Source organism: Sylvia atricapilla, chromosome 26 (assembly GCF_009819655.1).
Source record: "Sylvia atricapilla isolate bSylAtr1 chromosome 26, bSylAtr1.pri, whole genome shotgun sequence".
Lineage (NCBI taxonomy): Eukaryota > Metazoa > Chordata > Aves > Passeriformes > Sylviidae > Sylvia > Sylvia atricapilla.
In genome coordinates, this window is record NC_089165.1 from 2,079,729 (window position 1) to 2,107,676 (window position 27,948).

At 62.0% G+C, this 27,948-nt stretch overlaps 2 protein-coding genes across 4 annotated transcripts; both read left to right on the forward strand.

The window, feature by feature from the left end:
• The first annotated feature begins 1,020 nt into the window (after nucleotides 1-1,020).
• MYO1F (myosin IF) lies at nucleotides 1,021-16,872 on the forward strand. The gene is made up of 28 exons (XM_066336299.1): nucleotides 1,021-1,124; nucleotides 4,447-4,584; nucleotides 6,253-6,342; nucleotides 6,838-6,932; nucleotides 7,442-7,529; nucleotides 7,726-7,815; nucleotides 8,321-8,452; nucleotides 8,533-8,667; nucleotides 8,753-8,885; nucleotides 9,232-9,428; nucleotides 9,525-9,605; nucleotides 9,800-9,886; nucleotides 10,034-10,120; nucleotides 10,470-10,637; nucleotides 10,716-10,801; nucleotides 11,188-11,269; nucleotides 11,373-11,479; nucleotides 11,694-11,792; nucleotides 12,286-12,430; nucleotides 13,067-13,181; nucleotides 13,762-13,931; nucleotides 14,062-14,207; nucleotides 14,498-14,644; nucleotides 14,724-14,872; nucleotides 15,118-15,201; nucleotides 15,293-15,485; nucleotides 16,264-16,430; nucleotides 16,507-16,872. Exons 1-28 carry the CDS (start codon nucleotides 1,122-1,124, stop codon nucleotides 16,581-16,583), a joined length of 3,291 nt encoding a protein of 1,096 aa, XP_066192396.1. The 5' UTR covers nucleotides 1,021-1,121; the 3' UTR covers nucleotides 16,584-16,872.
• A 2,826-nt stretch (nucleotides 16,873-19,698) lies between these two features.
• ZNF414 (zinc finger protein 414) lies at nucleotides 19,699-27,611 on the forward strand. Of its 3 annotated transcripts, XM_066336322.1 has the most exons (9): nucleotides 19,699-19,802; nucleotides 24,019-24,143; nucleotides 24,461-24,562; nucleotides 24,641-24,748; nucleotides 24,919-25,024; nucleotides 25,166-25,686; nucleotides 26,060-26,110; nucleotides 26,581-26,736; nucleotides 27,190-27,611. In XM_066336322.1, exons 2-9 carry the CDS (start codon nucleotides 24,074-24,076, stop codon nucleotides 27,264-27,266), a joined length of 1,191 nt encoding a protein of 396 aa, XP_066192419.1. In that variant the 5' UTR covers nucleotides 19,699-19,802; nucleotides 24,019-24,073; the 3' UTR covers nucleotides 27,267-27,611. The 3 variants fall into 3 exon arrangements, with proteins under 3 accessions (XP_066192419.1, XP_066192417.1, XP_066192418.1); XM_066336320.1 differs by lacking the exon at nucleotides 19,699-19,802 and having other exon boundaries at nucleotides 23,793-24,143; XM_066336321.1 differs by lacking the exons at nucleotides 19,699-19,802; nucleotides 26,060-26,110 and having other exon boundaries at nucleotides 23,793-24,143.
• Nucleotides 27,612-27,948: the final 337 nt, after the last annotated feature.

Consider the following 27,948-nt stretch of genomic DNA (forward strand, 5'->3'; position numbering starts at 1 on the left):
CGATGTTGGTGATGCTGCACTGGCCAGCAGGGGAGGGGAGATTCTGCCCCTCTGCCCCACTCAGGTGAGAGCCCACCTGCAGAGCTGCCCCAGCCCTGGGGAACAACATCAGGAGGACGTGGAGCTGCTGGAGCCAGTGCAGAGGAGGCCCCAGAGCTGCTCCAAGGGCTGGAGCCCCTCTGCTCTGGGGACAGCCTGGGAGGGCTGGGGGTGTTCACTGGAGAAGAGAAGGCTCCAGGGAGAGCTCCGAGCCCCTTGCAGGGCCTAAAGGGGCTCCAGGAGAGCTGGAGAGGGACTGGGACAAGGGATGGAGGGACAGGACACAGGGAATGGCTTCACTGCCAGAGGGCAGGGCTGGATGGGACATTGGGAAGGAATTGTTGGCTGTGAGGGTGGGGAGGCCCTGGCACAGGGTGCCCAGAGCAGCTGTGGCTGCCCCTGGATCCCTGGCAGTGCCCAAGGCCAGGCTGGACAGGGCTTGGAGCAGCCTGGGACAGTGGAAGGTGTCCCTGCCATGGCAGGGATGGAATGAGAGGATCTTTAAGGTCCCTTTGAACCCAGACCATTCTGTAACTCTGCAGGGGACAGTGGGGACAGGGTGGCCAAGAACTGTCTCAGGCCTCAGCTTCCTGCAGCAACTCCCCTTTTCTCTGCACCTCAAGTGGGACCTCTTTTATTTAAAACACCTGGGAGGGGAAAAAAAATAAAAATGCAGCAACCAAGAGCAATTTGCTCCTAAAACCACATCCAAGCACTGTCTGATCACCTCCGCACAAGTGACATCCGACTGTCACCACAGAGTGAGGGGAAAGGTCACCGAGGCTCTGAGCATCCCTGCCAGGTTCTGTCCAGCATCCTCTCCCTCACCCAGCACAGGGACACCCAGCAGCAGCAGAGGTGGGGACACCCTGGGCAGAGCCACCCCCAAGTCTCCCAGCAGCAAAGCTGCCGTTGTCCTCTCCACCCCCAGAAGGGTGTAAATGAGGAAGTGGGAGGGAAAGCAAATTCGTCACAATCGATGTTACAGCAAAGAGGCAAAACCCGAGTGCTCAGGGATGGCCCCGGGCCGCTGGTGACAGGAGCCCCGAGCACCTCTGCCTGGGGAGGGACACAGGGACAGCATGGTGAGTGCCAGCAGGGCCCACCTGGGGACCCACCCTGCTCCCCTCGGGCCACCCTGGGTGTCACCTCCTACTCCTGCCACCTCAGGGCAACCTCAGCCCTGCCCTCCCCTGTACCAAACCTGCTCCCTTGCTGCTTTGGGAGGTGCCAGCGGCCTGGCCCCTGTCCCTGCTGCAGAGGGGACAGTGTTCCCAGCTTGGGGACAGGGCTGGGTGAGGCACTGGGATGGGTGTGGGGTGCTGGGGGCTGGTGTCCCCCAGGATAGGGTGGGGACAGCCAGGGGATGGGGATGGGTCTGTGCTGACACAGAGAGGTTTGGATTTTGCTGTCACTGCCGTGGTACCCAGGGGACAATTTTGTGTTCCCACTGGTGCTGCTGGTGCCAGCACTGGTGGTGCTGGTGGGGCAGAGGGGTGGCAGCCACATGCCCCTGGCCAGGAGGGACCCTCTGGGTGCTGATGCCCATGGTCAGGCCTTGCAGGGGACAGGGGCTGCAGAGGGGGCAGCAGCCACTTTTGGAAGTTGATCTGGAGGCAGAAGAGGAAGAAGAAAGCTCTCAAAATTAGGAAGATGCTCAGACATGGGGTAAAGAGCTGCTACAGTTCTCAGCTCTGCTTCCTGTGTCCCTTGGGGTGATGCTGTCTGTCCCCAGACAGGAAGGGGCCAGTGGCCAGGCTGCAAATAAACCTTCTGCCACCCACACTTGTGGCTGTCACCTCCAACAGGCTGCCCAGATGCTGTCCCCAAAGACATTTGCACCATCCCCTCCTTGCCACCTGAAGCAGTTCTGTGGGTGGAGGACAAAAGGACTCTGCAGCTGTGATCCTGACGCTGTCAGGCCCAGCTCCAGGGCCAGTCCCATCCCCAGCTCCTGCCTGTGCCTGGCTGGGACAGGGATGTGACAAACATCCTGCTCCTCGCAGCTGCCGGTGGTTTTAAGGTGTTGGTGCATTTGGGCTTGGCCTATCTCAACTCCAAAGGTGCCAACTCAGGCTGTGTCTGCTCCTTGCTCAGGGCTGCAGGGTTTTTGTGGTTTAGACCGCAGCTTTGAAGACAACACGGTGTTTTTTTATGTGCTGCCACAGGGCTGCTCCCCTTCCTGCCCAGAGATCCTGTGTGAGCGTCAGGAGCATCCTGGCCCCGTGCACAGGGTGGGGACAGTGCCTGTCCCATAACTGGGGGTGCTGAGGGGCTCCTCAGGTGTCACCTGCCACCTTTGGAGCAAAGTCCCTCATGCACAGGCGCTGCAAAGGGCACCTGGGAGATGGAGAGGGGACAAAAGCTTCTCCCTGCTTGGCATGAGGATGGAATGGCTTGGGCCAGGTGTCCTTCTCTGGGCAGCTTTGGCCTGGGGCAGAGGAGGGGACTGGACAGAGGGGACAGGGCAGAGCAGGGGAAGGACAAAATGCTACCCCAAACCTCTGAAAGCAAATTCACTTGTGTCCCCACTCCTCACAGGGATGTCACCTACAGCTCTGTCCCATGGGAGCTCTCTGGGCACCGAGCTGGGACAATACCAGGGCTTTAAGGGATCTTAATTCCTCTTCATCCTGATTTTAGCCTAATTTAACCTGAATTTTGAGTGAGCCCTGGCCCTGCAAACCCTCTGTGACACGCTCAGGGGAGCCAGGCAGGAACAGCCAGAGCTCTGCAGGTCTCCAGGACAAACCTTTCATTTAGCACCTTGAGCTGGTGTTTTTCTCACAGCTGGGCTGCAGCAGGTGCCCCAGCAGAGCAGGAAAGCCCCTGAGCTGGCCCAGAGGAAGAGGAGTGAAGACACCTCTCCCCACTGAGAGCTCTGAGAAGTCATGTGCCTGAAGGAGAATCTCCGGGTCTCAGCTCACCGCCTTTGAGCTCTCTCTCACTGCAGGAAATGCTCCTTTTGCCTTAATTTGGTCTCAATCAGGAGCCCAGGGTGCCTGTACCAGCAGGTTTGGGGTGATGGGGACAGGGCACAGAGGTGTTTGGCTGCCCATGGGCTCTTCCCAACCCTTCTCCTGAAGCCCAGGGTTTGGGGCAGGTTGGGGTGAAGCTGGGCAGCTCCTGGGGTCCCTGGCAGCTCCCTGAGTGACACCACAGTGACTGGAGAGGATGGCTGAGCCTGCCTGTGTTTATCCAGCTGGATTTCCTAGGGGATATTAGGACGAAGGCAAGGAAAAGGCCCAGGAGGAAGAGGAGAAGCTTCCTGGGTGATTTCAGGCTGTGTGAGAAGCCCTGGACCCCCTGAGCTGACCCAGCTCTGTGCACCCCACAAAAAGGTGGTGGGACAACAGAGCCAAAAACCCCTTCAGCAGCTACACGGGCTTGACTTACATTTGAGGTTTGGAGAGGGGGCACAGGGGATGTTTGGGGTTGCAGAGTCCAGTGAGGAGAGAGGTGGGCAGGGGAGCAGCACTGTGACAGACACCCCAGGGTGGCTGTGAGGGGCTGGGGACACCCAAAGAAAATGAGAGGCTGCCAGGAGCCTGCAAAGGCGTCGGGACACAGAGCCCTGAAATCTTGAGAACCAGCAGGAAAATCAAGCAAAAGGGGAAGAGAAGAAGAAAAGGGAAATGGAAAGAGGCCAGGGCTGATGGGAGAGAAGTGAAATCGGTGACAGGAGCACGGGGGGTGAAAGAGGAACCGCGGGCATGAGGAAAGAGGAGCCACAGAGCGGTCCCCACAGGGCGTCCCCTCCTGGGCACTGTGCCGGGGCCCACGGGGCACCACAGCTGTGCCCAGCTTGTCTGTGGGGACAGCGAGGGCAGGGGGAGGCCTGTGGGTGGGTTCTGCATGATGAAATCCCCTTCTCCCAGCCCAGGGTTCACCCCACAAGGGCTGAAATCACAGCCCAGCTCTGCTGCTGTCCCCAGGACAGAGCTGGGGGAGTTGGGGACAGCTGAGCAGAGGGTGCTGGCATCTCCCGGGCCAGGAGGAAGGGGAACAGGGGCCCGGTGCTGCAAGGAGGATGTGGGGTGCAGAGGATGCCACCACCACCACCCTTCCCCTGCGTTGTTCTGCCTCATTATCAGTCTGTGCATCAACAGCTTTGTTAGTGCTTCATTGGCCTGGGTGAGGAGCAGCGGGGCTGGGGCAGGTCCCATCTGCTCCTCTGCGGGTGCCAGGAGGTGAGGAGGCACCCAGAGGGTGGGGACAAGCCCCAGAGAGCTGAATTTCGAGCTGTGCGAGTTCTCGGCTTGGCCAAACCCCTCCCTCTGCACCACGAAGTTTGGAGGGACAGCTGAGCCGGGGACAAGTCCCAGTCATTGGCACCTCGGGGGGTCACAGCCAGCCCTGGTGGCAGGAGGTGGCCCCGGCACAGTGGCTGTGTCCCCGTCCCTTCAGGGCAGCAAGGAGCGCTTCCACTGGCAGAGCCACAATGTCAAGCAGAGCGGCGTGGACGACATGGTGCTGCTGTCCAAGATCTCCGAGGAGGCCATCGTGGAGAACCTCAAGAAGCGTTTCATGGATGATTTCATCTTCGTATCCTTCCCCAGGCGGTGGGGCCAGGCCCGGGGAGCAGTAGGGATGGCCTTCAAGGCTTTGTCAGGGCCTGGGATGAACTGGAGCTGTCCCAGTGCGTGCAGCGTGTCCCGTGCCCTGCGGGGACAGGATTGGGACGGGAATGTCGCCGTTCCCAAGCTGAGCTGAGCTCGGCAGAGACACAACAACCAAACCCCGTCCTGCCACGCCACAGAACCCACTGTGCTCCTTCATTTGTAGCCACAAAGCCCCGAGCAAAGCCCCTCACCTCTCGCTGCTCCTGCACACTGCCTGTGACCGAGGTGGCAGCAGTGACCACTGTCCCCTGTTGCTGTCACCCACCCCCAGCCATGCCCACAGCACGTCCTGGCTGCTCTGAACCCCCACAAATCCAGGCAAACGCTGGATGGAGCAGGAGCATCCCTGCAGGTACAGGCAGGAGGTGCCAGCCCTGGTCCCCAGCGGTGCCGGGGACACCGGGGACACCATCCCAGCGGAGGGGACACGCAGCTGCCCCAGCTCCCTGCTGCCACCGCCGAGCTGGCACTGCTGAGCACCACAGCTCTGGGGGAGGACAGGGACGTGTCCCCAAGCCTTGCCCTGCTCACCCCATCCCTGCCTGCGGCCAGCTCGGTGCCCTGGCAGCGCTCCTGCTCCGCAGGGCTGGCCCTGCTGGGGACAAGGAGCAGAGCCCGAGGGGCACCGCAGGGCACGGGGAGGGCTCAGAGGGGCTGGGGCTCCTGCCCACACCGCTCCATTTCCCCATGAGAGGTGGCCCTGTCCTTACAAGGCGATGCTGTCCCGGCTGTGACTCAGCCGCCGCTCCCCACACCCCGAGCCTTTACATGCGTTTGGGGCTTGGTTTGGGGCTGGCTGTTTTGGGTTTTTTGATTTGGTTTGGGTTTGTTTTTTTTTTTTGTTTTTTTTTTTTGAGGGGAACAATACCCCACGCAGCCTCTCTCTTCCTTTTTTTCTGTGCTGCTGCACGCAGGGCTCCAGTCCAGTCATGACTCAACATCCCAAGCTTCTGCATTTCCCAGAAAAGCTCCCTCTTGCTGCCCTTTGGCCGCTCTCCCCCTGCCCCACTGGCAGGTGGGACACAAATAGGACATCAAAAGCTTGGGATAACCCCACCTGCAGGGCTTCATCTGCAACCTCCATCTCCTCTCCCAGCTGGGAGCTCATCCCCATCCTGCACCATTTCCAGGTGCAATTCCCTGCTTTTCCATGGCCCTGCCCTCACTGAGTGACTTGGGGATGGTGCAGGAAGGGCAGCGGAATGGCTGGTGGGCAGAGAAAGGCAGGAGCTGCCGTTTCTCTCCTCTTCGTGCCTCAGTTTCCCTGGATGTAAAATCAGGATGGGTTCCTGCTGGAAAAGCCGCAAATGGGGCGTGAGCAGAGGGTGGATTCCAGGGCTGCTGGAGAAGCTTTTGGAGCCGATCTTCAGCCCAGGGAATTGAGGAGATGCTCCTGCACCCCTCACACTGCCGAGCACACTCCAGGGCTGAGGAAGCTCCGGGAGTGCCCCAGGTCAGGGCAGAGAGCAGCTCTGCCTGTGCCAAGCTGGAAACCCTCGTGGCAGGGACCCCATCACTGCCTCCGGGGTGGGATTGGGCAGTGGGGAAGGGGCACACGGGAAGGACACACGGCCCTTGACCTGCTGCCCAGACCTACATCGGGCCCGTGCTGATCTCCGTGAACCCATTCAAGCAGATGCCGTATTTCACCGACCGCGAGATCGAGCTGTACCAGGGCGCGGTGAGGCTGCCCCGGGGGCAATCGGGGCAAATTAATTCTGTGCAAAGTCCCCGGGGGGCGTCCCCTGAGGGTCCACATCCTCCACAGCCCCTTGGCTGCTGCAGGGGTCAGTGCTCCCAACAGGAGACCCAGCAGCAAATCCACATTCCTGGGGGATTCAGCTCAGAAATGCACACTAAAGAAACCCAAACATGGTAAAATGCAGCCGGAGTGGCTCTGCCCCAGCGAGCTTCCCAAGGAGGAGGGGAGAGCTGGAAAACACCAGCCACGCTGCTGATGAGCTGGTGTTTGTGGGAAGAGGCTGATTCCCACATGGGCAGGGTGAGGGGGATTTGGGGAGCTGGGGGTTGCTCTGTGCCCAGCACTGCTGTCCTTGTCCTCTGTTTGGGGTCAGTGTGAAGAGGCTGGTTCCCCTGTGGGCAAGTTAAGAGGGTTTGGGGAGGGCAGCTGGGGGCTGCCCTGTGCTCAGCCCCGCTGTCCCTGTCCCCTGGTCAGGCCCAGTATGAAAATCCTCCCCATATCTACGCCCTGACTGACAACATGTACCGGAACATGCTGATCGACGGCGAGAACCAGTGTGTCATCATCAGGTACTGGGGGACACCGGGGCACAGCTGGGGTGTCACTGCCCCTGGGGACATCTGTCCCCTCCACCCCTTCTCCCCAGCTAAGAGGTGGCTGAAGGGTTGGCTCCTGGGCCCCAGGGTGTTTGGAGGGACCCCCAGGGCCACAAGGCTGTGACCAGGGACGTCCCAGGCAGGGACAGAGCCTTGTGCAATGCAGCTCTCCAGGGCAGTGTTGCAAGGGAAATGGTCAGGATGTGGGGCAAGGTCCGAAACTTCCCTCTGAGGCTCCCAAGTCCCCCTCCTCCACTTCTAAATCCGGTGACAAGAAATCTGACATCTCCTGGAGCAGCTCCTCGCCGAGCCACACTCTGCTCACACTGACACCCCTGGGCAGCCCCATCCAAGGGAGTGGCCACAGTCCCTAAAACTTGCTGTCATCCCCTGGCCCTGCTCCAGGACCCACCCCACAGCGCCCAGGATGGGTGTCTCTGGTGGGGCCATTTCACATCTCCTCTGTTTTGCCATTTGCACAGTGGGGAAAGTGGAGCCGGGAAAACAGTGGCAGCAAAATACATCATGGGCTACATCTCCAAAGTGTCTGGGGGTGGGGAGAAAGTCCAGGTAGGTCTGTTGTCCCCCCTGCCACTCATCATTTCACCTCCCATCTGATCCTCACCACCCCGGCCCCCAGTCCCCCTGGCTGATGGTGACACACGGGGCAGCCACTCCAGGCCTGGGGACATGCAAAGCCTCAGGTCTGTCCCCAGGCCTGGAGTGGGACACAGCTGTGCTGAGCCCTCCCCTCCTCTGTCCCCAGCATGTGAAGGACATCATCCTGCAGTCCAACCCGCTGCTGGAGGCCTTTGGAAATGCCAAAACTGTCCGGAACAACAATTCCAGCCGCTTTGTAAGTTGTAGGGCAGGTTCAGGGGTCAGCACTGCAGCAGAACCACTGAACCAGCTGGGTTGGAAAGCTGACCTTTAAGATCAAGTCCTACCATTCCCCCAGCATTTCCAAGGCCACCAAGGGGCCATGTCCCCAGGTGCCACGTCCACACAGCTTTTAAATCGTCCCAGGGATGGTGACTCCTCCACAGTCTGTTCCAGTGCCTGACCACCTTTGCAGTGAAGGCATTTTTCCTTATATCCAATGTAAATCTCCCCTGAGGCAATGTGAGGCCATTTCCTGTCATCCTGTTACCTGGGAGAAGAGACCAACCCCACTTGGCTCCAGCCTCCCTTTGGCAGTTTAGGGAGCAATGAGGTCTCCACAGAACCCATAAACTCTTCCCCAGGGGCTGCAGATGCCAGCAAAGCTCCTGGTCTGGTGGGGAAGGGTTTGGGGGCAATGAGGGATCCCTTGAGGCATGGCCAGGGCTCTGAGATCATGAGTGGGATCTCTGTTGGAGCAGGGAAAATACTTTGAGATCCAGTTCAGCCGAGGCGGAGAACCCGACGGGGGCAAGATCTCCAACTTCCTGCTGGAGAAGTCGCGTGTGGTGAGCCAGAACGAGTGTGAGCGGAATTTCCACATCTACTATCAGGTATGGGGGTAGCCTGGAGCCACCAGGCTGCAGGAGGGGACCAGGAGCTGGGTGACCACAGCCCCCTGTCCCCCTTCCAGCTCATCCAAGGGGCATCCCAAGAGCAGCGGCAGAATTTGGGCATCATGAGCCCAGATTATTACTTCTACCTGAACCAGACTGACACCTACCAGGTGGAGGGCACAGATGACCGCAGCGACTTCCACGAGACCATGGTGAGTGCCTGGGAGGGAGGGAGGGAGGAGAGTCCCCAAAAGCTCTGGGGCTGGGCAGGGGCTCAGGGGGTTTGTGCACCCCCAGAACGCCATGCAGGTCATCGGCATCCGCGGCGAGGACCAGCAGCTGGTGCTGCAGATCGTGGCCGGGATCCTGCACCTGGGCAACATCAGCTTCCGTGAGGAGGGCAACTATGCCCGGGTGGAGAACGCTGACTGTGAGTGGCCAAGGGGCTCCAGGGGACAGGGGGGTGGTCCCAGGGGCCCTCGGGAATGAGTAGCAAACTGGCTGTGTCACAAATCCCCTGGCAGAGGAGGGAAGCAGAACCAGCACCTTCCCCAGGTTAGACATGGGGAAACTGAGACAGCAAACAAATGGCTCAGCCAGAGCTGGATTAGCCAGGGGGCAGATGCCAGGTGTCACTTTGGGAGAGGAAGGACCCATCCCATGTCCCCTGTCACTGTCCCACTGCTGTCCTTCACATTTGGATGGGGCTGAGGGTTTCAACCGTGGCCAGAGCCAGGTGGGGAGGCCACAGCCCTGACCAGCCCCACTCTGCCCAGCCCTGGCCTTCCCTGCCTACCTGCTGGGGGTCGACCAGGAGCGCCTCAACGAGAAGGTCACCAGCAGGAAAATGGACAGCAAGTGGGGCGGGCGCTCCGAGTCCATCACCGTCACCCTCAATGTGGAGCAGGCAGCCTACACCCGGGACGCCCTGGCCAAGGGGCTCTACGCCCGCGTCTTTGACTTCCTTGTGGAGGTGTGTGGGGCTCCTCAGAGGGGATGGTCACCCCCTGCTCCAGGAGACAGCCAATCTCACCACCCTGTCCCCACCTTGTCCCCTCTGTCCCTGCAGTCCATCAACCGGGCAATGCAGAAGCCATATGAGGAGTACAGCGTGGGCGTGCTGGACATCTACGGCTTCGAGATATTCCAGGTGTGTGTGGCTGTGCTCTGGGAGCCTGGCTGGGAATGTCCTGCCCTGCTCCCACAGCAAAGACAGCACCTGGATCAGCTGGCCCCGAGAAGGGTCCCTGGAGTAGCACCAAGCATTACTGGTTGGGGTCTCCCCCATGAGCCAGAGGAGGAGAAGACAACTCAACACATTTTCTCTTCCATCTTTCCATGCAGAGAAACGGCTTTGAGCAGTTCTGCATTAACTTTGTGAATGAGAAGCTGCAGCAGATCTTCATTGAGCTGACCCTAAAGGCAGAGCAGGTACAGAGGGCTGGGCTGGAGGTTGTGGGGCTGTGCCAGCACCCCAATTCCTGCACCCCCTTCCTCCCCAGAGCACAGCTGGAGCAGGGGGTCTGCAGCACATCCCAGGGGCTCGGGGCCCACCCAACTCTCCCTGTGCTTCCCCAGGAGGAGTATGTGCAGGAGGGCATCAAGTGGACACAGATCCAGTACTTCAACAACAAGGTGGTGTGTGACCTGATAGAGAACAAGCTGGTGAGTGGGGCCCCTCTGCTGGGGAGGCTTTCTGGGGAGCAGAGGCACCCAGAGACAGGGGCTGGGTGGATTGTTGAGGTGGCAAAAGCTGGTCCTGCCCAGAAGCAGAGAATCCCAGACTGGTTTGGGTTAGCAGGAACCTTAAAGACCATCTTGTCCCACTCCCTGCCATGGGCAGGGACATTTTCCACTATCCCAGGGTGCTCCAAGCTCCATCCAGCCTGGCCCTGGACACTTCCAGCACGCATGCGAGGGCACCAGCTCTAAGCTGTGGCTCAGCATGAAGCAGCTGTGACCAGGTGCAGGATTGGGCCCTGCCCCACCCATGGCTTCCTCTTCCCTGTCCCAGAACCCTCCTGGGATCATGAGTGTCCTGGATGACGTGTGTGCCACCATGCACGCCACGGGCGAGGGCGCCGACCAGACCCTGCTGCAGAAGCTGCAGGCGGCCGTGGGCACCCACGAGCACTTCAACAGCTGGAACTCAGGCTTTGTCATCCACCACTACGCTGGCAAGGTGGGTAGGGCACCCCAAACCCCGTACCCTGCACCCTACAGCCCCACCCACCGCAGCTGAGACCCCTCCTGTCCTCAGGTGTCCTATGATGTGAACGGCTTCTGCGAGCGCAACCGGGATGTGCTCTTCACTGACCTGATCGAGCTCATGCAGAGCAGTGAATAGTGAGTCTGGCAGTGCTGGCCACCTGGGGCACCCCAAAAGGGCTGGGGGAAAGGGCAGAGTCCTCAACATCCACATCTGAAAGGCTGGTCCTGCCTTTGTGGGCGTCACAGCTTGGGGTGCTCAGTCCTGCATGGCCCCGGGGCACTAGGGGCATCCCAGGATTGCAGGGCTGGGCAGAGTGGGATCATCCACCAGCTCTGCTCCTGCTCCTGCTCCTGCTCCTGCTCCTGCTCCTGCTCCTGCTCCTGCTCAGACAGGAGGGACAGCCCCACAGTAGAGGATTTCCCAGTGGCAAAAGGCAGAGCTGGAGCTGGCCCCAGCCCAGGCCATGCTGAGCCTGAGGAGCCTGGCAGCTCTCACCTGGGGACTGTCACCTCCCTTCCAGCGGTTTCATCCGGATGCTTTTCCCAGAAAAACTTGATTCTGACAAAAAGGGACGACCGACCACCGCGGGCTCCAAAATCAAGGTGTGTCCCATGGGCTGCAGAGCAGTAGCTGCCTCTGGGGCGGTGGCAGGGGCGGTGCTCCCACCACCCCCTTTGATACTACAGAGGTCGATCCTTGCACCAGAAACAGGCCAACGACCTGGTGAACACCCTCATGAAGTGCACCCCACACTACATCCGCTGCATCAAACCCAACGAGACCAAGAAACCCCGGGACTGGGAGGAGAGCAGGTAACAGGGAGCCCACAGAGCCCAGGGAACTGGACATGGCCGTGGAGATTTGGCCAGGACCAGCTTTCCTCCAAAAACCTGCCACCCTGGGCTGGTCCCTCCAAGCTGTCCACAAACCTCGGGAAGTATAAGTGGGGGGACATTGTCATCTTTAGGTGTACCTTTATGTCCCCTCCTAAGCTGTCATCCCACATTGTCCCTCCCTGCTGCACAGGGTGAAGCACCAGGTGGAGTACCTGGGGCTGAAGGAGAACATCCGGGTGCGCCGGGCGGGATTCGCCTACCGCCGCCTCTTCCACAAGTTCCTGCAACGGTGAGCGGCCACTGGCGTGGGGCTGGCAGATCCCACAGCACCTCGGCAGGAGGAGATTCCTCCCTGTGAGGGTGGGGAGGCCCTGGTGCAGCTTCACAGGTGGAGAGAGCTGGGAGTGTTCACCTGGAGAAGAGAAGGCTTCGGCAAGACCTTAGAGCCTCTTCCAGGGACTAAAGGGAGATGGAGAGGGACTTGGGATAAGGGATGGAGAGACAGGACACAGGAAATGGCTTCCCACTGCCAGAGGGCAGGGTTGGATGGGATAATGGGATGGAATTGTTCCCTGTGAGGGTGGTGAAGCCCTGGCACAGGGTGCCCAGAGCAGCTGCCCCTGGATCCCTGGCAGTGTCCAAGGCCAGGCTGGACAGGGCTTGGAGCAGCCTGGGACAGTGGAAGGTGTCCCTGCCCATGGCAGGGGTGGCACGGGATGGGCTTTAAGAGCCCTTCCAACGCAAACCATTGTGGGTTCTGTGACCCTGATCTCTCCCCACAGCTATGCCATCCTCACCCCCGAGACGTGGCCGTCGTGGCGCGGGGACGAGCGCCAAGGGGTGCAGCACCTGCTGCGCTCGGTCAACATGGACCCAGACCAGTACCAGATGGGCCAGAGCAAGGTGTTCGTCAAGAACCCCGAGTCGGTGGGTGGCCCTGACCCCTGGGGTGTAGCTTTTTAATGCTGGAGCTGCTACCTGTATCCCAATAAGCATCTCCTGTGGAAAAGCCACTTGGGGGGAATTCAGGCAAAGCAGCCAAGCTCACACATCTCACACATACACACCACAGCGAGTTCAGTAAAGAGAGGCAAGAAGGGCCTTTGTATTATCAGCTCCAGCGAGGTTTTTTCCTGGCACCTAAGGAAAATCAGGAACAAAGACCTGGCCATGTGCTGTGCACAGGCCTAAACAGGGGTCAGAAACCAATGGTCTGAGAGCAGCACGGGAGGGTACAAGGGGCAGGGCAAAGGTCAGTGACCTATAGGGAAAACGGGGCCAGTCACCAGGGATGCCACAACCAACAGGGAAACAGGAAAAGGAGAAACCAGGAGAACCAGGGGCATGGGGAGAGATCAGGCAGACCACAGTGTGCAAGGCACCATGGGGGAGGGCTTTCTTTCAGCCTAGGCAGGGAAGACTATGGTCCATCCTTCCAGGGCAAGACCCTGGCAACTCCCCCGAGGGATTCGAAGGACTCCACACTGGGGGACACTGCCCGTGGCTGGGCATCGCTGGGGAGGGTTTGGGGTGTCCTGGCTCAGCACTGCCTGTCCCTCCCAGCTCTTCCTGCTCGAGGAGATGCGAGAGAGGAAGTTTGACAGCTTCGCCCGGGTGATCCAGAAGGCGTGGCGCCGGCACATCGCCATCCGCAAATACGAGCAGATGAGAGAGGAGGGTAAGGCTGGGCAGGGACAGGGACACTGGCACCTTTCACTGGGACAGCCCGGCTGGCAGAGCAGCAGCTTGGCTCCTAATCATGGCACTAATGGTGATTAGGTGATGGAGGAAGTGGCCCATGAGTTGTTGGGAGTCTTTTCCCACTCTGAAAGGACAGCACAGATTTCCTGCTCCTGTTTCCAGCCCTGAGATCCTTGCACTGTCTCACTCTGCACTTCATGGCCTGCACAGGGATGGGGGGGAGTAGTTGGGAGTCAGTGTTGGGAGAAGGGTGGGACAAGCCAGTGGTCTCTGCCTGACCCCATCAAGGGTTTTCCCACCCTTTCAAGCACACAGAAAAAAATCAAAGAGGAAAAACCAGAAAACAGCTGGGTCCATCCCTCTCCCCCCACAGCACAAGGTTTATTGAGGGCAGTTAATGGGTTTCAAAGCCAGCCAAGCTCAAGCACCTGGGCATGAAACAAGCCCCCCCTTTGCTGCCATGATCCGTGTGACAGCTCCCACAGTTGGTTCAGGGGGGCTCTGAGCCACCAGCACAGAGCCATGTCCGACCTGCCCCTCTCTGGGCTCCCTCCCAGCCGCCAGCATCCTCTACAACTTCAAGGAGCGGCGAAGGAACAGCATCAACAGGAATTTCGTGGGGGATTACCTGGGCATGGAGGAGCGGCCCGAGCTGCGCCAGTTCCTGGCCAAGCGGGAGCGCATCGACTTTGCCGACTCCATCACCAAATACGACCGCAGGTTCAAGGTACCAGGACACACCTGGGGCTGGGGCTGCAGCTCCTGGTGGCTTCCCTTGGCTGGGGTGTGTGTGCGTGTGTGGGGCTTGTGCCTCCCAGAAAAACCCCCTCACCCCCTTTTTTCCTGCCCTTTCCCAGCCCATCAAGCGGGACTTCATCCTCACCCCCAAGTACTTCTACCTGATCGGGCGGGAGAAGGTGAAGAAGGGGCCTGAGAAGGGGCAGATCAAGGAGGTGCTCAAGAAGAAGGTGGAGCTGCAGGCGGTGAGCGGCGTCTCGCTGAGGTGTGTCCCTTACAGGGGCTCTGCAGGGTGGGTCCTTATGGCTGGGCTTCCCCTCTCACCTCCAGCAGCCTCTCCATGCCCTGGTGCTCCCCAGTCCCTCATCCATGGGGCATCCAGCCCTGAGGAGGAGGCTCCCCATGGATGCTTCGCAGAATCCAGGGAGTTTTTCAGCTAAATCTCCCTCCAAATATCCTTGGGGTGGGCCCAAGCCCAGTGGGGTCCCCAAATTCCCCTACCAGCCCAGCTGGCACCAGCCATGGTGGCACTGACACCCCTGGTTGCTCCCCCAGCACCAGGCAGGACGACTTCTTCATCCTCCACGAGAATAATGCCGACAATTTCTTGGAGTCCATCTTCAAGACGGAGCTGATCAGTCTCCTGTGCAAACGCTTCGAGGAGATCACCCGCTCCAAGCTGCCCCTCTCCTTCAAGGACACGTAAGGATGGAGGCCAGGAGAGGTGACAAAGCAGGACAGGCTCCTGTCACCGCAGCCTCATGGCTTCTCTCGCCCCCAGACTACAGTTTCGGGTGAAGAAGGAGGGCTGGGGCGGCGGTGGCACCCGCAACGTCACCTTCATCAGAGGACAGGGCGATGTGGCCGCCCTCAAAGCTGGAGGCAAAACCCTTACGGTCAGCATCGGGGATGGGCTCCCCAGGAATGCCAGTGAGTGCCAGGGCACTGGGGGGTGGCACAGGGGGGACACAAGGCACAGCTGGAGGCCTGGGAGCATTGGGGTGAGCTGGGTGTGCCCTGTGGGGTTTGTGTCTTCCCTGGGAAGGACCCATTTCTGCTCTGCTGATGGGGCAGCACGGGGACCTTTGGGGAACAGGGTAAAAATGGGGGGACGACACAGCCCCTACAGCTGGCTCTCAGGACTGTCACCTAACGGGGGGCTTGTGTCCCCCCAGAGCCCACAAGGAAGGAGGCAGCACAGAGCAGAGGCGGCAGCAGGCATCCAGCCCCTTCCAGAAGTGCCCCAGCAGCACCCAGAGGTGAGGAGGGGTACCAGGGTGGGGGACACCCAGGGGTGCAGGCTGTCCGTGGCCCCCCTGTAATGCACCCTGCTGGGATGGGGTGTTCTAGGAGCCTGCAGGAACGGGGGCGCCCAGATCTCCCGCGGCGATGGCCGGGCCCAGAGGGACACCTACAAGATGCCCCAGAAGCAGACACGGGGCCCCCCGGCCACAGCTCTGCCTGCCCGCCATCAGCCCAAGGCACGGCCCCCATCCGAGCACAACATGGACTTCCTCAACGTGCCTGACCAGGGAGTGGCCGGGTAGGTCCTGTCCCACATCCCTCTCCCTGCCCCATCCTCCTCTCCCACTGCCACCAGTGCTGGGAGGTGCTTTTCCCTCTGACGGGACCAGAGTGGGGCAGTCTGGCTTTGCTGGCAGGACACATCTCCCAGGCTCTTGTGCATCGCAGTCCTCCCAGTCCCTGAACTGGGAGCACCCACCTGCAGGCACAGAGCATCCCGTGGGTGAGGGACAGCAGGATGGGCAGCACATCTTGCTTCAATCCTCCCAGTCCCTGAACTGGGAGCACAGAGGATCTGCAGGCACAGAGCATCCATCCCATGGATGAGAGACAGCAGGATGGGCAGGAGGGTGCAGCTCCTCCTGCCCCACTTCCCCCAGTCTCTGAATTGGGAGCACCCAGCTGTGCTGCAGGCACAGAGCATCCCATGGATGGGGGACAGCAGGATGGACAGCTCCTCCTGCCCCAGTTCCCCCAGTCCCTGAACTGGGAGCACAGAGGGTCTGCAGGCACAAAGCATCCCATGGATGGGGGACAGCAGGATGGACAGCTCATCCTGCCCCAGTTCCTCCCAGTCCCTGCACTGGGAGAATTCCCCTGCGGGCATAGAGCACCTCAGGATGGGCAGGATGGACAGCTCCTCCTGCCCCAGCTCCCCCAGTCCCTGAACTGGGAGCACAGAGGGTCTGCAGGCGTGGAGCACCCCACGGGTGTGGGACAGCAGGACGGGCAGGAGGGAGCAGCACAGCCCAGGCCCTCCTGCCCTCCCGGTGTCACCACATGGCTCGTGCCCTCAGGATGCAGCGCCGGCGCAGCGTGAGCCAGCGGCCGCCCCCGGCCCGGCGCCCCAAGGCCCAGCCCAAGGCAGAGGGGCCGCGGTGCCGGGCGCTCTACCAGTACATGGGGCAGGACGTGGACGAGCTCAGCTTCAACGTGGGGGACGTTATCGACATCCTGATGGAAGGTACCAGGCTCCTGCCCTGCCCAGCTCCTCTCCCTGCCGTGCTGGCACCACACCTGACTTCTGGTCCCCTTCCCAGATGCTTCTGGCTGGTGGAAAGGCCGGCTGCACGGCAAGGAAGGGCTTTTCCCCGGCAATTATGTGCAGAAGATCTGAGCTGGAGGAAAGGAGGAGGTCACCATCCTGCCAGCCCACCTCCAGAGGCGGTGGAGCCCTGGGGTGGCTCCATGAAGTGTTTCCAGCAATGCTGGCACAGAGGGAGCGATTCCTCACGAGCTCCCAGACTGTGCCAGTGCCAGGCACTGGATCCCACAGCCCCTTCAGCTGGGGACACCCCTGCAGTAAGGACGGGCTCCTGGCGGCTTGTTCATATTCTGAGACTGAAACTGCTCTTCGATGTGAATAGAATCGTCAATAATTACGGTGAATAACCAGACTCAGCAAACTCGGCTCAGATTTTGAGTTTGGGGGTTGTATTTCACCCTGGTGCCAGTTCCCACTGGGGCTGTGACAAAAGCTGTGACGTGGGCAGACACAGATCAGACGCAGCCTCGTTCCTCCCACAGTGAACCCTCCAGAAAATGCTGAATACACAAACCAGCTCTTGCAGGGATCCAGCTCTTGCAGGGATCCAGCTCAGGCATCTCCACGTTCCGGTGTGAATCTGGATCGCTGTTGGGGCAGCGGTGTGCCACAACAGGACCGGGGGACTGTCACCATGCCCTGCTTCCCCACAGGGAAAAGGCTGATCCCTCAGAGAAAGCCCACGGAGCTGTCACAGCTTTTCCTCAGGGGCTCCGCAGCTTGCGGGGACAGGGGCTCTCAGCCGTGTGGGGCCACACCGATGTTCGGGGTGGCAGCCGCGACCTCGGCTGTGCGGCCCGGGGACATCCCAAAGGGCAGGGCAGGGGACAGCTGGGTGGGGCTCTGGGTGGGCAGCCGGGGCTGCTCCAGAGGGTTTTCAGCCGGGAGAGGGATGAGCAGGGCCCCAAGGGCCGGCCCGTGTCCGGCTTCCCGCGCCGCGCCCGGCGCCAGAGGAAGTGACGGGGCCGGATCCCAGAGCCCGGCCTCGGCTGACAGCCCTCATCCCACAGCCCTGATCCCACAGCCCCCATCCCACAGCCCCCATCCCACAGCCCCCATCCCACAGCCCTCATCCCACAGCCCCCATCCCACAGCCCTCATCCCACAGCCCCCATCCCACACCCCTCATCCCACAGCCCCCATCCCACACCCCTCATCCCACAGCCCTCATCCCACAGCCCCCATCCCACACCCCTCATCCCACAGCCCCCATCCCACAGCCCGGCCCCACAGCCCTCATCCCACAGCCCTCATCCCACAGCCCTCATCCCACAGCCCTCATCCCACAGCCCCCATCCCACAGCCCCCATCCCACAGCCCGGCCCTCCTCCTCCTCCCTGATCCAAGAGCCCGGCCCTCCTCCTCCTCCTCCCTCATCCCACAGAGCCCGGCCTCGGCTGACAGCCCTCATCCCACAGCCCTCCTCCCACAGCCTGGCCCTCCTCCCTGATCCCACAGAGCCCGGCCCTCCTCTTCCTCCTCCGTCATCCACAGCCCGGCCTCGGCTGACAGCCCTGATCCCAGAGCCCGGCCCTCCTCCTCTTCCTCCTCCCTCATCCCAGAGCCCGGCCCTCCCCTTCCTCCTCCCTCCTCCCTCCCTGATCCCACAGCCTGGTGTCGGCTGACAGCCCTCATCCCACAGCCCTCATCCCAGAGCCCTCCTCCTCCTCCCTGATCCCAAAGCCCGGCCCTCCTCTTCCTCCCTCTCGCCCTCCCAAAGCCCCACTGGAGCTGCTCCCATGTCACACAGACCTCCCCAGCTCAGATGTGGGGCTCCAGCAGTGTTCAGGGGACCCTGCGTCCTCCAGGGTGGGATTAACAGAGGGCAGAACCCCACTGGGATGGGAAGTTCCCCACGGAATTCCTCACAGCCCCACACCAGAAATTGTGGTTTTCTCCCTTCTCCCCCCATTATGGGCTTTTTCAGCCCCTGCAGTCCTTGGGGTGATTTTTCCTGAAAATCAGAGCTTTTTAGGGGTCCTTACACTGCAGACTGCAAGAGGGAGGTGCCTGATTTTAGTTTAATGAAAAAGAGCTGCTTTGGAAAATCTGGGGATTTAGGAAACTCCTTCCTGCACTGTCCAGCCCTTCCTGGGGGTTGGGGGACTGAGGACGGGAGCAGTGGGTGCTGTCGGTGGGATGCTCCTGCTCAGCCCTGCAGGGAGGTGGGAGCTGGGCCAGCTCAGGCACTCCCTGGGGTGCTCCTGAGGGCTCCGGATTCTCCAAAGAGCTCCAGAGACTTGGGGGTCTCTCAGGGGCTTCTCTTGCTGTGAGGATGCTGGAGAGTCCAAGGGGTCTGGGCAGCCCCTCAAGGCACACAGGAGCTGGAGGGGTGTCCCAGGAGCCCAGGGGGTCCCCAGGAGCCCAAGGTGCTCCCAGGAGTTTGGGGTGCTCACAAAGCCCTGGGATGCTCCAAGGGATCCAGGACTTCCCACAGGGCTCAGGGTCTGAGCACCCCAGGGTGCTCTGAAGCCCCCTGAACACTGCAAAAGCCGCGGGATGCTCTGAGGATTCCAAGATGCTCCAAAGCCCCCCAGAAGCTCCAAAAGCCTCAGGATGCTCCATGATCCCTGTCCCTGGAATGTTCCAAAGCCCCTGGAGTACTCCACAGACTCCCTGGATGCTCCAAAGTCTCAGAATGTTGTAAAAGCCCAGGGATGCTCCAAGGCTTCAGGATGCTCAAGCCCCTGGGATGCTCCGAGTCCCCAGGACGTTCTGAGCCCCTGACAAGATCCCAGACCCCAGGATGCTCCAAAAGCTTCAGGATGTGCTGATGCCTTTCCCCTCCGGGATGTTTCGAGACTCCCAGGATGCTCCAAAACCCCTGGGATGCTCCAAGTTCCTGGGATCCTCCAAAGTCCCCGGGACCCTCCAAAACCCCGGGATGCTCCAAAACCTCCGGGATGCTCCAAAACCTCTGGAATGCTCCAAAACCCCGGGATGCTCCCAAACCTCCGGAATGCTCCCAACCCCCGGGATGCTCCCAACCCCCGGGATGCTCCCAACCCCCGGGATGCTCCCAACCCCCGGGATGCCCGCAGCCGCCGGGATGCGGGGTGCGGAGAATCTCCCGGGAAAAGCAGCCGGGGAAGGATGGAACGGGGCGGGGCCGTGTCCCCCCCCCGAGGCCCCCGCCCGCCCTTCCGCACGTTCCTTCCTCCCCCCGTCATCCTCCTCCTCCTCCTCCTCCTCCTCCCCCCGCTCTCGCGACAGCTCCGCACAGAAAATGGCCCCGCGGCCGCCCCGCCGCTGATGCGCGACCCGGGCGGCGCCGGCCCCGCCGCAGCCCCGGTACGGGCGGGACGGAGCGGGAGGGACGGGCGGGCACCGGGGGAGGACCGGCACCGGGCAACGGACCGGCACCGGGGATGGACTGGCGCAGAGGGGAGCGCGGACAGCGGGGGTTTTACCGGCACCGGGGATACGCCGGCACCGGCTGGGGTGGGACCGGCACCGGGACCGTATGGGCACCGGAGATGTACCGGTACCGGGTTATGCTGGCACCGGGAAGGGAGCATTGGCACCGGGGGATGTACCGGGCCAGGGATGTACTGGCATCGGAGCTGGGTCGGTACCGGGGATCAGCCAGCTCCGGGGCTGTGCCGGTGTCGGGGCTGTGCTGGTATCGGGGAATGGACCGGCACCGGGCCAGGACTGGGACCGAGAGCTGTCCTGGCGCGTGGGACTGGACCGGCACCGAGCTGGAGCTGCCCTGGGACAGCAGCGGTCCCGGAGTGGGGCCCGCGGTACCGGGACTGTGCAGGGACCTGCACCAGCCCTGGGGCTGCTGCCCGCGGGGGCTCCGGCTCACCGGGCCACTGCCCATGGGGTGCCCCCGGGGCTGTCACTACCCCCTGGACTTGTAGCCATGGGTGTATGGCCCGTGGGGGGCTACCAGCCCCAAAAACCAGTAGCCATGGGGGCTTCCCGTGGGGTTACCTTTTGTGGGGCTAACAGGGAGCCACCAGCCCTGGGGTTTGACAGGCGTGTGGCCTGTGGGAACACCAGGACTGCCCTCACGTCCCGGGATGCACCTGCCGGGATCTCCCCGTGCTCCCTCCCACACCTGTGAGTGCTGCCAGAGCCGGGGCTCCGGGCCTTGGCCACGGTGGGAACTTGTCTGGTGCTGCCGCTCGGGCTCAGCTTTGTGCAGGCTCAGGAGGGAACCTCCAACATCCCCAGCTGGCTCCTGAAGGGAAAGTGGGTTTTTTCCAGCTGCAGAGCTGATGTAGCCGGGTGGATGGGCAGGCAGGTAATGGTGGGCACCAGGGTGGTGTGGGAATGTGGGGAAATTGGCAGCAGGGCTTGGAGAGGTCTGGGGGATAGTGGGGACCCCCAGATTTCCCCCCCTCAGAGGGAAGAAGGGCCTGGGCTGAGCTGCCCCCGTGGCCACCACGGGGATGTGTCACCGAGGCCGGGCACACGGCTCAGCGCTCGCCCCTCTGGATGCCCACCCTGTCACTGGCTTCGGGGTGGGCTCCTCAGGCAGGTTCCGAGTTGGAAAGCAGGGAACGCACCCAGGGAGGGGCAGCACCCGAGGCAGCAGCTTTGCTCCAGCCCATGCCGGGATTGGGGCATCCACCTTGCCTTGGACGCCTGGAGCATCCTCCCCCCAGCATCCCCCGGCTCTCGGGGGGCTCCCCGCGATATCCGAAGGCTCCAGGAGAATCGCCAGGGTGTGTTTTGGTTGGGGCTGTGGATCTGAGCGCGGGGCTGGCGGCACTGGCAGGAGCCGAGCCGCTGGCGCTGCCTCCCCCGGCGCTCGCCGGCTGCGCGATCACATGAGCCCCTTGTTCCCAGCCTTTGTCTCATCTCCTGCGCCGAGGAGCCGCGTTCGGGGGGAGCCTCCTCATCCTCGGGCCTCAGAGCACGCACGATACTCAAATCGGATTATTTGTCCCATTTATCCTCCCGGGGTGGGTTGAGGAAAGTCTCGGCATGTGGATAAAGCCCCCGGATGGTTTGTGGGGGATGAGCTGTGTTAATTATTCACTGAATCAGCAGCAGAGCCTGCTCGGGGTGACCGGCAGCGGCAAACATCCTGCCCACTCTCATGGCTGGCAGCCCCCTGGAAGGGTTTTTGGGGTCCCTGTTCACCCCACAGGGGTTAGGATGAGGGAGTTTGGTGTCAGCAGCTTTTTGGGGAGGCTGAAGCTGGGAAAACCCTGGGGATAATGACAGTGACAGTGGTGGCTTCGGGACTGGGGGTTCCAGGGTAGGTTTGCACTGGTGGTCACGTCTTGGGGGGAGTCATATTTCCGGGGGTGGTCCTGTCCCTGGGGGAATCATGTCATCAGGGGGTCACATCTCTGGGGCTGTCACATCTCTGGTGACCACAGGAGGTCACTGGGGCTGGGGACAGTGGCAGGTCAGCAGCACCTGGGCCAGGGTGTCACGCTCAGGGCTGTAGAACAGACGGTCCTGGAGGAGGAGAAGTGTTGGCCACCATCCCATGGGAGGTGACAAATGACAGCAAGATGGTCCAGGTGCCACCTGCTCTCCAAAAACCAGTCCTGGGTTGGGCACAGGGCAATGCTACAGTGCTGCTACCGTGTCCTCTGCCATGTCACCCGTGGGGAACACTGGGGCCACAAGCCAAGTGTCCTCCTGCCCTCATGAAAGCTGCTCAAGAGGCATTTTCCCAGCTTTTCCAGAGGAAAAAAATCAGCTTACAAGGCATCACTGGGACAGAGAGCAGCATTTGTGGTCCCAGAGGGGCAGGACAGAGGTTCCAATATCCAAAGGCACTGCTGGGTTTGACCCTGCAGCTCCAGGAGCTCCCACTCCCCTGCGGCAGTGCTGTTGGGGAAGAATTTCCTGATTGCTTGGAAAAACTTCCCTGAGCTCCCAGTGCTCCCCCAGGCTCACATGGAGGCTGTTGGTCCCAGGGGTGCTGAGCCCAGGCTGTGCCACCCAATCCTGATCCAGAGAGGCATTTCCAGCAGGAATTTTGCTTCACTGCTGTCTCAGTGATTCCAGGAAAAGCTCTGGCAGCTCCCACACTTCAGGGTCGGGCCAAAATGTGGCAGTGCCACAGGAACACTGCCCAGGGGCTGGGCAGGCAGACACAGCCCTGCCTCGACCTTTTCAGCATTGTCTCCCCCCAAAAAGAAGATTCCCAAGACCATTTTTTCCCCCCAAACCCCTCATCTCTACCTCATAAACAAAGCTCCATCAAAGCTGCCAGGAACTTTCTGTGTTTCCCCGATGTCCTGCGGGGATGGAGGATGGGGATGGAGCACCCCCTCCATCCAGGGCTGAATTTCCCCTCTGGGCAATGACCAGCTGCAACCCTGCCCCAAATTCCCTGTTCCATGGCCAACCCCCCTCCATGGTTGGCTGAGTCCATCCCGAGGCTGCTGAGCTGAGAAAACAACAACAAAAAAAAGCCCCACAACCTCCAGACAAAGCCGGGAGCCCAGGGGCAGCCACAGGAATAATCCCACATGGATTTTTCCCCTCTCCCTGATTTATTCCCCACCGGGCTGTGATCCCAGTGCTGCAGGAACAGCTGCTGAGCCCAGCTTGGCCAGGCTGGGCCCCTCTGGGCGAGACCCCCCAGAGCCAAAAGCTGGAAAAATGCCTCTGGAGCAGATGTTAACGGGAAGAATGGGGTGCCCCAGCCAGCAGAGCTGATCTCCAGGGAGATTTCCCAAGGAGTTATTGAGCTCTCGGGGAAACATTGCTCAGTGCCCACTTCGCAGTCCCAACGCTGATATTATTGTTGTGGTTATTGTCATTATTATCAATATCATCATTATCATAAATATTTGTACCCTTTTATTATTTTTATTTTATCCTTTTTTTTCCTTATTTTCATCATTGCTTATTATTGCTTATTATTTATGATAATAAGCATTATTATTGCCATTATCATCATCATTTTCTCTCGCACTCCAACATTAAGACATTACAGAGAAATCTCCCAAACTGAGGGGATTTTCCAGATGATTTTCTGGGAATTAAAGTTTGGCTTATCCGTGTGGGAGCCTCGTGCCAAGGCGTGGTGAGGCCAAGCCAATGTAATTTTTGGGCAGGAACTGTCCCCACGTGCCCATCATCAGCTCCCAGTCACTCAGTGGGACCTGCTGCTCCTCCTGGGTGGAAAACCCTTCGGAATTTTGAGGGGAGCAGCCAGTGAGCCCCCCAGCCCTGGCAGCAGGAGGCTGGAGCAGTCCCTGGTTTGGCCGTGCCTTGGAGGGGATCCTGCAGTTTAGGGGAATTTTTGGCTACAGGTGCTGTGGGCTGGACACGAGCAGGATGCTGGTGATGCCTGGGGGACGTTTAGGGGCTTTGGGAACCACCCTGGAGTGGGAGAGGCAGAAAGGGACAGTGACAGCTCTGGAAGCCGCTATCTCCTGCGGGCCCGGGGTGGGAGTGTCGGTCCCACGACCACGGGGCGCCGAGGAGGAGGAGAAAAAAGAGGAAGAGAAAAGGAGGAGCAGGAGCAGGGAATCATTATGGCCCCGGGCTGGGCTCTGACCTCCCTCCCCTGCTCCCGGTGCAGCATCGCCGGGAGGAGCCGCCGTGTCGCTGTGCCCGTGCCCAGCCCCGGCCAGGCCATGAAGACGGAGAAGGACGAGGCCGTGGCCGCCTTCTCCCTGCGGGGGAACCTCGGCGCGGAGGGGGCAGGTGAGTGCCCTCGGGGGCGAACTGCGGCTGGGAGGTGCCTTTGGCCGAATCCCCCCCATAGGGATGTGCCGGGATGTGCCAGGGTGTACCAAGGTGTGCAGCTGGCATCACCCGGCGTGTTCCAGACACCGTCAGGCTTCACCTTCACACCTCAGCTTTCCCCACGGCTTTTCCCTGGCAGCTCTCTCACCCTGGAGGGCTCCAGCCTCCCTGGCCCTCTCCATCCACATCCCCAGTCCCCATTTCCCTGTTTTGAAGGGATGGGGAGGGCAGAGGAGGGTTCGGCAGGGCCGAGCCTCACCACCTCTCCCCCGCAGGCTGCAGTGACCCAGCCCTGCCCAGTGCCCCGATGCCGGTGGCGGGGAGCGGAGGGACCCCGGCCCCGGAGCTGCGGCCGCTGAAGCGCAGACCTGTCCCAGGTGAGCCCAGCCCCGCCCCGGGGAGGGGACAGCGACAGCCGGGGCAGGGACGAGGCCGACGGATCTGTGTCCTTACAGGGAAACACTACCAGTGCTCGAGCTACGGCTGCAAACTGGCCTTCCCCAGCATGCAGGAGCTGATGGACCACCTGAAGGTCCACTACAGACCCACGCAGTCCCTCGAGGGTAAGGCCGAGACACTCCGCGTGCCCTTTTTTTGGCTGGGAGGGGGCAGAGCAGGGCTGAGAGCTGCGGCAGCGCTGGTGGTGGGAGATGGGCGTGGGGGCAGCGCGGGAGGTGCTGCAGACTCAGCAGAGGGGCTGCTGCCGAATCTCTCTCTGAATTCCTCTGCCCAGGCAAAACCTTCCACTGCCCCACCCTGGGCTGCACCGAGACTCTCCCCAGCATGCAGGACCTCATGACCCACATGAAGGTGCACTACAAACCAAACCGCTACTTCAAGTGAGTCCGGCTGCTCCCTGTCCCCACCCCGTCCTCTCTGGGGACACCCGGCAGCTCCCGGAGCCCCCGCGGCAGCGCGGCCGGGCTGGGGGCGGTGCCCGGGGCAGCATCGCCTCTGACGGCGCTTTCCCGACCGCTCAGGTGTGAGAACTGCCTGCTGCGCTTCCGCACGCACCGCTCCCTCTTCAAGCACCTGCACGTCTGCTCCGACAGCGCCAGCGGCCCCGCGCCGCCCCCCAAGCCCGACAAGCCCGTCCTGCCTCCCGCTACCTCTGCCCCGGAGAAGGAGCCCCCGGCCAAGCCACCCGAGGGGCTGCCCAAGCTGCCGAGCGCTCTGCGGGCCCCGGAGAAAGAAGCGCCGGCGGCGGGCGCGGACACTGGCCCGGCGGCGCTGCCCGAGCTGCCCGGCTCGCTGGAGCCGCTGCCGCTGGTGTCGCCGGCCCCTCACCCCTTCCCGCTGCTGGAGCCCGGCCTGTTCGGGCCCTCGTCCTTGACTCGGTTCTCGGGGCCACCCCCGTCCTCGGTGGCCGGGCCCTTCCTGCCCTACGTGCCCCCCTCGCCCTACGGGCTGGCGCAGCCCCCGGCTCAGCACCGCCTGCGGCCCTTCCTGCCGGGCCACGGCCCCCCCAGCGTCTCCAACGCCGTCTGGAAGAAAAGCCAAGGTGAGCGCGCCGAGCCGTTCGGGACAAACGTTCTTCTGCTCCCGCCTTGACCAGCAGCAGCTCCCGAGGAGGACCCGCCGCCGCCCAGCCGAGGATCCGGCCCCGTCCTCCCCCTCCGGCCCGGCCATGTCCCCAAAGCCCCGTCCCGCCCGTGCCACCCCCTCTGTGGTGTTCGATTGGGCAAAGCACCGGCGACCACCAAAAAAAAAAAAAAAAAAAACCACAAAAACCCACCAAATTCTCCCGGCCCTGCTGCTCCCCGGCGTGCTGGGGGTGCGGGGCGGGGGGGCCGGGCCAGGCCTGCCCTCCCACGTGTCCCCCCCCAGGGAGGGGAAGACCTAATGCTTGTCTTGCCCCTCGATTCCCTCCGCAGGTGTGAGTGTCAGCCCACTCCTCCCATGCTTTGGCTCAGGAGTGACTCCAGGTTAGTTCGGCACCTACTGGGTGGGGGCTGCTTTCTGTCGCTGGGGGGTTTGGGGGGCGGCGGGGGGACCCCAGGGGATGGGCGAGGCGCCAGGGGCACCGCGGTGCTGCCCGGAGAGCAGAGCGGGAGGGCGGGCTCCCTCCTTTTCGGGAGCCACGCGGAGAGGGGAGGCGGCCCAGGTGGGCTCTGAGGCAGGGGGGTTGCCGGCTGCACCCCCCCAAAACCCCCCAGCCTGGCCCCGAGGGCAGAAGCGGCGGCGGGAGCAGCAGCAGCAGCCTGGGCTCCAGTGCCCCCGGTGCCCCCAGTGCCGAGCCCGGGCTGCAACCCGCTGTGCCCTTTGCTCCAGGGCGGGGGCCCAGCCCGGCTCCCTGCTCCCAGATTCGGGGACACCCGGCTCCGGGCGATCCCGGGCCGATCCCGGGGTGATCCCGGGCCGATCCCTGTGCTTCCCTGCCCGCCCGTCCTTGCAGGGCACTCCTCCAACAGCCGCATCGTCTGGGAGCACACGCGGGGCCGCTACAGCTGCACGCAGTGCCCCTTCTCCACCGCCTCCCGCGAGGAGATGACTCTGCACATCGAGGACCACCGCAAGAACCCCCCGCCCCCGCGCCTGGAGGCCGAGATGGGTACGGGAGGGATCCCCCCGGGGATGGGCTCCGTGCCCCGCAGGGATGAGGCACATCCTGCTCCCTGTGTCCTGGCACAGCCCGGACAGCTTCCAGTCCCTGCTTCCCCGGCCCCTGCAGTGCCCTGGAGGGGTTTGTGTGTCCTCCCTGTCCCCCGGCCCCCGCAGTGCCGCCGGGGTCTGTGCACCCTTCCAGTGCCCTCTCTGTGTCCCCCAAGCCCTGCTGTGCCCTGGAGGGCTCCATGTGCTTGCCCTCTCTGTACCCCCAGCCTCTGCCATGTCCTTGCGGGGTGCAGGTCCCCTCCCAGTGCCCTCCCAATGTCCCCTGCAATGCCCCTGGGGGTCTGTGTGCCCTCCCAGTGCCCTCCCTGTGCCCCCAGTCCCTGTGATGCCCCTGGGGGTCCATGTGCCCCCCACCCCGAGGTGCTGACAGTTCTCTTCCCTCTCCTTCCAGATTTCGGGGTGGGCCTGGCCCCGTTCCACACCAAGCTGCCGCCGGAGATGGAGAACTCCCTGTACTCCCAGCTTTGATGCCCTGGGCTCCCGCGGGACTCTCCAGCACCTCCCCGTCCGTGCCCTGAGGCGGGCAGGGGGCACAGCACAGCCCCTGGCCCCGTGCTGGGACAGGCACCTCTCCCTGGGGACAGGAGCACCCCCAGCCCGGCCTGGGGTGCCACAGGGGCAGATGTTTCCCCTGGAATTTCTCCCCTTTTTATTTTCGGGAACTCTCCAGCACCCGGAGCCCGTGTATCTTCCTCCCCTAAAGGTTTTGTTGCTTCAGCCCCGGGGGCTCTGCGGAGAGCCCCGTAGGTTCTCAGGAGTTAGTGGACTTCTCTGGAATGAGATCTCGGAATAATAAATGGGAATTGTACAGGAGTGGCGGGCGAGAGAGGCTCTGTGGATCCCCGTGGGGCCGAAGGGAGCCCCCCAAAACCAAAGGAGGGGCGACAGGGGGGTGACCCTGTGCTCCCGGGCTGGCCCTGCCAGGGGCTGGCGTGGAAAAGGGGAAAGAGAAGTGTTTGGGAAAGGGGAAGGGACGCTCCGTGCTCCCCCTGCCCACTGCCAGCACATCCCAGAGCGTGCAGGGCTCCTGAGCAGCAGGGCTGGAGCCTCTGCCGACTGCGCCCCAGCAACCAGCCCAGGGTGGAACCCCAAGCCCCGGGCAGCCTCGGTGCCTGTCCCAACCCTGGCACAGGAGGAGGGCATGGAATGG

Coding starts and splice junctions, on each gene's coding strand:
- ZNF414 (XM_066336320.1), top strand. CDS start 23,972: ATGGCCCCGGGCTGGGCTCTGACCTCCCTCCCCTGCTCCCGGTGCAGC. Junction 24,144..24,460: donor CCTCGGCGCGGAGGGGGCAG/GTGAGTGCCCTC, acceptor TCTCCCCCGCAG/GCTGCAGTGACCCAGCCCTG. Junction 26,737..27,189: donor GCGCCTGGAGGCCGAGATGG/GTACGGGAGGGA, acceptor CTCTCCTTCCAG/ATTTCGGGGTGGGCCTGGCC.
- MYO1F (XM_066336299.1), top strand. Junction 6,933..7,441: donor AACCAGTGTGTCATCATCAG/GTACTGGGGGAC, acceptor CCATTTGCACAG/TGGGGAAAGTGGAGCCGGGA. Junction 13,932..14,061: donor AATACGACCGCAGGTTCAAG/GTACCAGGACAC, acceptor GCCCTTTCCCAG/CCCATCAAGCGGGACTTCAT.